This window comes from Phaseolus vulgaris, chromosome 11 (assembly GCF_051622355.1).
Source record: "Phaseolus vulgaris cultivar YP4 chromosome 11, ASM5162235v1, whole genome shotgun sequence".
NCBI lineage: Eukaryota > Viridiplantae > Streptophyta > Magnoliopsida > Fabales > Fabaceae > Phaseolus > Phaseolus vulgaris.
The window spans coordinates 8,014,336-8,022,036 of NC_143508.1; the positions used below are offsets into that span (position 1 = coordinate 8,014,336).

General features: G+C 33.7%; 1 protein-coding gene across 1 annotated transcript; it reads left to right on the forward strand.

Annotated features, from left to right (window-relative positions):
* The first annotated feature begins 347 nt into the window (after positions 1-347).
* Positions 348-6,187, forward strand: LOC137820096 (lactoylglutathione lyase family protein / glyoxalase I family protein). Its single transcript, XM_068623907.1, has 9 exons — positions 348-582; positions 659-778; positions 880-941; positions 1,745-1,805; positions 2,023-2,102; positions 2,172-2,242; positions 4,025-4,114; positions 5,636-5,756; positions 5,961-6,187. Exons 1-8 carry the CDS (start codon positions 466-468, stop codon positions 5,734-5,736), a joined length of 702 nt encoding a protein of 233 aa, XP_068480008.1. The 5' UTR covers positions 348-465; the 3' UTR covers positions 5,737-5,756; positions 5,961-6,187.
* Positions 6,188-7,701: the final 1,514 nt, after the last annotated feature.

Below are 7,701 nucleotides of genomic sequence, written 5' to 3' on the forward strand. Positions count from 1 at the left end.
TAAAATACTTTTATTAAATTTCAAATGTTTATTTTTAATGTCTTATGCTGAAGTAATATCTGAAAATATAAAAATTTTAAATACTTAGTAAAATGATTTTTTAATAAAAATTCAGTTAAATAATTAAATTTATAAAAACTTAATTAAATAACTTTATTTTTAACATGGTTACTTCACTTACTAACACAATTAAAAAATATAAAATTTAAAAGTTTGATATTATTGAAAAATTGAAAAATCAAGAGGATAAAATAAAATAAAATAGGGTAAACAAAAAATTGGTGGTGAAATTCATTTGATGGTAAGATAATTTACAATTAAGCTTAATAACATAACCACAAGAAGAAGGGTGTTCGTAATCCTGTGTCTCTGTATCAGTTTCATCTTCATCTACTTCAACTTCTCAAGGTAAAGGTGAGTTCTTTCTCTCTATCTCAATTATTCATATAAATACCAAATCAACAAATGGCAACCTCAGCTTCTATACATCGCCTTTCTCGTCTCCGATTCATCGCCAATTCCCAACCCCTCCTATCACATTTTTCAATCCCATCCTACTTCTCTCTTACCCCCAAAACCAAGGTTCCAAATCCCTACTTTCAATCAATGCCTCACTTCTGTCCTATGCTTATATGGCTCACACTCTTTTTTTTTGCAGAAACCGAATCGATTACGATTCTTCTCAATGGCTGCGGAACCCAAGGAATCGCCTGCCAACAACCCTGGTCTGCATGCAACTCCCGACGAAGCTACCAAGGGTTACATCATGCAACAAACTGTGAGCCGTTTTTTTATCGTTATGCATCATTATTATTATTATTATTATTATTTTGTTTCATGGGTTCCATTTTGACTTCTTAACTGTGATTTCAATTGCAGATGTTTCGAATCAAGGACCCCAAAGTGAGCCTTGATTTCTATTCTCGCGTCTTGGGCATGTCGTAAGTTTTCTCTTTTAGATACAACCTTTTCTTATGTTGGTTATTTATTTATTCTTTGTTAGTGTTTGAAAATGAACTGGTTATTTATTTATTCTTTGTTAGTGCTTGAAAATGAACATGACCTTCCACCAAACTAAGAGGAAATACCCAAATTGTTCTATAATTTGATAGGTCTCTGATTAAAATTTACATGTAGATGGGTAATTGAAAAAATCCATTTTATTGCATATAAGTCCTTTAAGGGTACTTGTTATACAAATACCAAATTTTCTTTATATTTGATATGGAAGGACTTGTATGCAAACAATTTTTCAAGGATCTTTTTATATGAAAATTTTAATAAGAGACCTATTTACCAGATCACTCTCATGGACCAATTTGGATATTTACTCGCAAATCTAATAGGGTTTTATTAGAATGAGAAACTATCATCAAGTCTAAGAGTGACATTAGCCTTCCCATTGAATGATGGAGGAAATAAAAATAGATAGAGAATAGAAATAGAAATCATAGAAAATAAGAGTGAATTCGAAGTGAAAATAATGTTGATTTTTACCTTTTATAATAACTATTTTAAAAGTCATATCTATCTTTTTTATTAATTGGCACCACAAAGGTCTTTGTACTGACACTTTATTAAAATTAAATTTGAACTAATATATTGTGTGTTGTGTAACGAATTGCCTTGGTCTGTTTTTATATTCACAAATATTATGTGTTTATGTCCGGATTCTTTTTATTTTCAAATTTTTCTTCGGTTGTCAATGCTATGAATGCTGATGACAGTTTGTTGGTTGGTGTAGTTTGCTTAAGAGGCTGGATTTTCCGGAGATGAAGTTCAGCCTGTACTTTTTGGGCTACGAGGTATTACATATATTTTTGTGCCTATTTGTGGGTGAAAATTTAGTCCTGAATTGGATTACTAGATGTGGATCATGTATGTACTGTGATGGCAGTATTACATCTTCTCGAAATAGTTCATAATGTCAACTTTCTCTAAGCTCATATACACATATACACAGTTTTTTCTAATTTTTGTGGATAAGCCCTTGATATTTTTCTTACATTTGTTGTTGTTTAGGATACGTCAAAAGCTCCAAGTAATCCAGTTGATAAAACGGTTTGGACCTTTTCTCAGAAGGCTACAATTGAACTGACACAGTAAGGAATATACACTTGTTATATTTCTTTATCCCAGCGTCCCTTATCTAACAATCACATAATGTACAGTAATTGGGGTACTGAAAGTGATCCAGAGTTCAAAGGGTACCATAATGGCAATTCTGAACCTCGTGGCTTTGGTATGAGTGATATTTCATTTAATTTAATTTGGTAATTTCCTTGGTGCAGATTGTGACTATAAGGCCTTGTTATTTTCTTGATTTGCTGGTTACAGTTTGTTATCTAAAAAAAAGCTGAATTGCTGAATATTATTCTTGCCCCTTGTAAAGTTGCAAAATTTAGGTTCTTATATGATGCTTAGAGATAACATGTTTCATGCATAAAGAGTTGTGAATACCTTTTGTTAAAATAATTCTCGTGTACACTTTAGCAGAGTTGTTGGTTCTTTTAAAAATGTCAACAGAGACTTTGATTTCATCAAATGATGAATTTCGTTGGTCTTCATTTTTTGAAATGTTAGATCATGTGAAAATATTCAATGTTATCTTTAGCATACCTTTGAATATCATAGGTTGTTAGTGTTTGCATTTCCTCACTATCTATTAGGATTGGAGACTATATTACCATATCTCATGATTTTGTTTTCCTTTTTAATTGGGATTATGATTAGTATAAAGAAGGGTTAGTTCTCTTGGTTTTATGGTCTTATTATCACATTGTAATACGTCACATCATATCAAGTTGTGAGGTCATGGGCCGATCCCATTCATGTGGTGAAATGGTCTCAATGGCGATCTTTGTAGTTAATGATTATGGACTTATTAGCCTCATTGGCTTACATGCGAGAGGAGAGAGGACCATGAGATCATGGACCGAGCCAAATCATGTGGCAAAACGGTCTTAATGCCGATATTTGGAGTTAATGAAAATAATTTCATTTACTTCTTATAAAGAGGGGAGAGCGTTAATTATGGATATTGACTGGATATGCGGGATTATAATTAATTTGGAAATATAGCTCAGATTAAGACCATGTACAAGGAAGAGGGGGCTGATAAAAAAAAAAAAAAAAAGGAAGAGGGGGGAGGAACACTAGTGTATATAAGAGAAAGAAGATGCCTGATCAAGACAAAACAACAATTGGATTGGGAATCACCGTTTCTGGCTAAACTAAATGCTCTAGTTGAGAGACATTCTTCTTGACTAGAACCCAAGTCAATAGCAATCATGTAATATTTAGGTTCTATGTCCGGAATTTGTTTTGAGTAATATGATTTGCATTCTTTTTAAATTATAGGTTATCAAATAATCATTCAAATAGGGAATTGTCAAGCTAATTTTTAGTTAACTATTAATTGCATTGAACCATAAGATTCAGAGGCACAATGAAAAATCTCATCTAATATACTAGTGATGTACAGTGTTCAATATCACAATTTTAAACTATAATAAGTGGAGAACACTATTTAACCAAAAGGCTCATAAAACAAAATCACATGTCACGAGTCTTGAGTTACCTGAGTCAGATTTATTTTTTATCCTAAGTTACACGTTACATGTGTTACTTTTATTTTTTATTTTTAATTTCAACATGCCTTCCTAGTACCTACTAGCTGTTTAAGCTGTTATTGTTTGAGGGGATGTTCATCATTGCGATTAGATGTAAGTTTGCATTCCTTTTTAGTTCCTGTGCAGTACCCCAAAAAAATTCAGATGGACTGAAAAAGTTAAACTTTCCGGGTCACTTTGGTGACCTAGTTTTCATGTCATTGACATGTCTGTAAGTATTATTTTTAGCTGCTACTTACTGGCTATATTTATGCTAGTTTTCATGTCATTAACATGGCTGTAAGCGATTATTTATTTGCATGGCCATTTACTATATTTATTTAAAGTACTTTTTGTTTTATTGGATAAATAGGGTATTGAATTGGAATAGTAAGTTGTCTTTCTGATTACAGGACACATTGGCATAACTGTTGATGACACAGTAAAGGCATGTGAAAGATTTCAGAATCTGGGAGTTGAGTTTGTTAAGAAACCAGATGATGGTAACAGTTTTTCTTTAGTTTTCAATTCATTCTAGCTTTCTGGTGGTTCCCATGTACATTTTCGAATATATCATTGTCATTTTTATCAGCTATGAATTGTTTGTGTTTTATGTCTGTTGTACATACAGGACAACATGAATTGCTTTTGTTCCATACAGAAAAATTGATTAATATATTTTTTTGAGGTCTGTGTTATTCATGTGCTTGATGACATCTATGTTTAATTCTAAAGATGTGAATGGATAACTCGACTGTGAAATATTAAAATGGTTAGAATATTGGAGGTAAAATTTAATCTTAAAAGCTTGGGTTTCAATTGAATAGGCTAGGTACAGTACAGGACTTTGTAATTGTCAACTTGTCATTCAGGTTTGGAGTTACTTGGAATTGAAAGTAATTATCATCCCAAAAATGCGTTTGATTTGTTGAATAACTTTCCTTGCCTTGGTTGAAAAACTCCTTCAGCCTGTTAAAGTGGTAGGACCAGGAAAAATCTTCGGTCTTTCGGCACAGCAAGTGAAATGAATGCACTGTGACTTCATCATGCTGGTGAAGGCGAGGTCGAGCTATTCTGCTGCTGCTCCTTAAAAATACTAAAACTTGTCTGCCTTTGCATCCACCCTATTTGATCTGACCATGGCTGGGAACCCTCCCACCAGCTTTGTATCCATGATAATCTGTCCTCTTTAAGTGCTACTGTTCGTGCACCAACACACTGTTCTGCCCTGTGTCAGAGTCTCATTGTCATCACCCCAATACATCCCGTGTTTTGAAGCCACCTTGGAGCTGCTGGATGCATTATGGGTCACCTTATTGGTGAACAGAAAGGACAATTGTACAGCATCACAAAAGATAAACCGCAGGGAATAAGAATTATTGTGTGGCTAGGCTGTCCAAAGAGACTATCTCCTCACAACTGAGTGATTCAGTTGATCAATAAGAATAAAATCTGATTGTTGTCCACAGGTTCAGAATTCCAAAACTTATATAATCGCCCTAATTTCCCTAACTGCTCTTTATTATATTAATTTTCTCCTAGTATATATACCTTCCTCTTCTTTTCCCATAGAGAGAAGAAAGATTTTGTTTAGGACGAAACATGTTCAGTTTAGGTTTTTTTCATCTAGGTGCAAGAGATGGGGTACGGTCATAGGCATGTAGTAATTCTGGTAGGTTGTCTAATTAATCTATATATAACATAATTGCAATACTTGTAACAGTTGAAACCACCACCATACACCAAAACTTGGCTTCTGTATGGATGCTGGTGCTACTGTCATCTGATGCTTGTGGTAGTATAATGATTAAAGAAAATTGATCATACTTTACTTGCACAGCCATCTAGCAGTTGGGCTGACAATTATTGGCTGCAATTTTTTAATAGCTTCGTGATGCATAGATGTTGAATGTTGGTATAGATGTCCGAATTTTGCTGATCACGTCAGAGATTTTTCCTAGCATTACTGCTGCTTCAAATATCACTGTCAAGTTTTCTTTATTTTTTTTAATTAATTTCTGCAGGGAAAATGAAAGGTATAGCATTTATCAAGGATCCTGATGGATATTGGATTGAAATCTTCGATCAAAAAACAATAGGAAGTGTAACACAAACTGCTTCTTAGGCTTAAGATAACTCCTTCAGGTAGATACTCTGTTTTTCTATTTCCTTGCCTTTATTTTCCGTGCAAGCCTTGTTTGCAACTCTTTGGTAAGGTTGGTTGGAGCTGAATGCTGGCATCGTCCGAGGGTTTCTTTACGGAATACGATTTGTTATGTCTTCTCTCTTTGTTTAGTGCAAAGGGTTGTCCCATGTTTTTTATATGAAATCTTGTGATTGTTGTTGCAGGCCCGGCTCTTCTGTGATACATTTTCATATCTCCACCGAATTTAACTGGGTCTTTGCTCCTAAAGAGTATGTAGTATTTTTTAAGCTACCCTTCAAGAATGAATAATGTTGTGAGACCAGAATAAATAAGGATTGTTGGTCACTTGATTCTACTATTGCAATGGATGTGTGATACGGGTATACTTTTTAGAAAAGTAATAATGTGCGAGAATGGTGCCTTCCTGTAATTATGCATGACGTCCTCTTACTAGACCATAAATGCGGGGACTCGTTACTGCGCAACCTACATAGGCCTCTCATTGGTTTTGTATATATTCTGCAATTGGGTCCTTTCAAGTGTTGTGCTAAGATTTGGGCAACTCATCTGTGTTCAATTTGGTAACCACAAATTGACAATTGCTTAGTGCACCCTTCAAAAATAAAAGTTTGGTATGTAAACATCCTAAGACTGACACTGCTATATGAGTAAGAGGAAGTAAGTTTGAGCTTAGTATTGATTAGAAGGGCAACTTTGTGGCGTGGGTCATATGAGGATTGGTGTCTTTTCTGCAGTCATGGAGAGGACTGTTTCTTCCTGCACCTTCCGGATTATGTAATCCGGGAACTCATTTGAAAAAAGACTTCTGGATTACATAATCCAAAGTCTAAATAAGACTTCCGGATTATGTAACCCAGAAAGTAATCATGCATATGAAAAAAGGCTTATGTAACCCAGAAAGTAATCATGCATATGAAAAAAGGCTTCTGGATTATGTAATCTGGAAACTAATTACAAATTTGAAAAATGACTTTCGATTACATAATCTGAAATATTTTATAGGAGTATTTTTTGGAAATTCGAAAATTTATGGAGGTGAGAGAAGAAAGTATGGAGGTGCAGGAAGAAACAGTCCATGGAGAGTTGCAAACTTTACTAAGCCTAACTCGGTTCAGTTGAGCTACTGGTTCAATCTGTTGGGTCGCCTCAATTTTGACGCTTACAGACACAATGCTATCAGTTATTCTACAGTGTGAAAAATGCACCTTCATTTAGGCTCTGCACCTCCATTCGTCTCCCTACTCCTTCATATGAAATGTGCAAAGTCAGTTCTGCCCTTTATAAAAAAATTAAATACCCTAATTCTCTCATAACTTCACACCACACCTCTCCATTCTCTCAATTTTGACATGAAAATCTGTCTTAGGAATGAATACATATTTTTCAACCTTAATTATAAAAGTATTGATCTTTCAACCTAAGACATTTGCATGAAAAATTACCTTTATAAATTAAGAACTCACAAAGACCACTGTCACTTGGACACGCCACATGGATTTCTAGTCTTAATTGAAAAAAAAATATGTACATTTGCCAAATCGAACAAAAAGGGGAAAGAAGCTGCCACGGTTGACATTACAACTCCTTGAATGTGCAAGTGCCACTGCAATATTTTTCCAATAGGAGTTTAAATGACTTGCACTCAATCCAGTTTAGAAAAAAACCCACTATAATTGATTTGGGTAATTTTATATGATTTCATATGAAATAAATACATTCTAACCGGAATATATAACCTAATTATATAATTGTTGGAATCCATAATATTAAATATTATTTCAGTATATAATATATAAATGATATTTTACAAACCCATTTTACAAAGATAAGGATGATTCAAGTTTGAATTATTTTTAATATGATATCATAGTTTATCTTAATTAAGGATGATTCAAGTTTGAATTATTTTTAATATCATATCAT

What these genes read in the sequence shown, in the direction of transcription:
- LOC137820096 (XM_068623907.1), top strand. Translation starts at nt 466, where the DNA reads ATGGCAACCTCAGCTTCTATACATCGCCTTTCTCGTCTCCGATTCATC. An exon ending in TCTCGCGTCTTGGGCATGTC is followed by an intron (nt 942 to 1,744) that starts GTAAGTTTTCTC and finishes TGGTTGGTGTAG; the next exon opens with TTTGCTTAAGAGGCTGGATT. An exon ending in GCTACAATTGAACTGACACA is followed by an intron (nt 2,103 to 2,171) that starts GTAAGGAATATA and finishes CATAATGTACAG; the next exon opens with TAATTGGGGTACTGAAAGTG.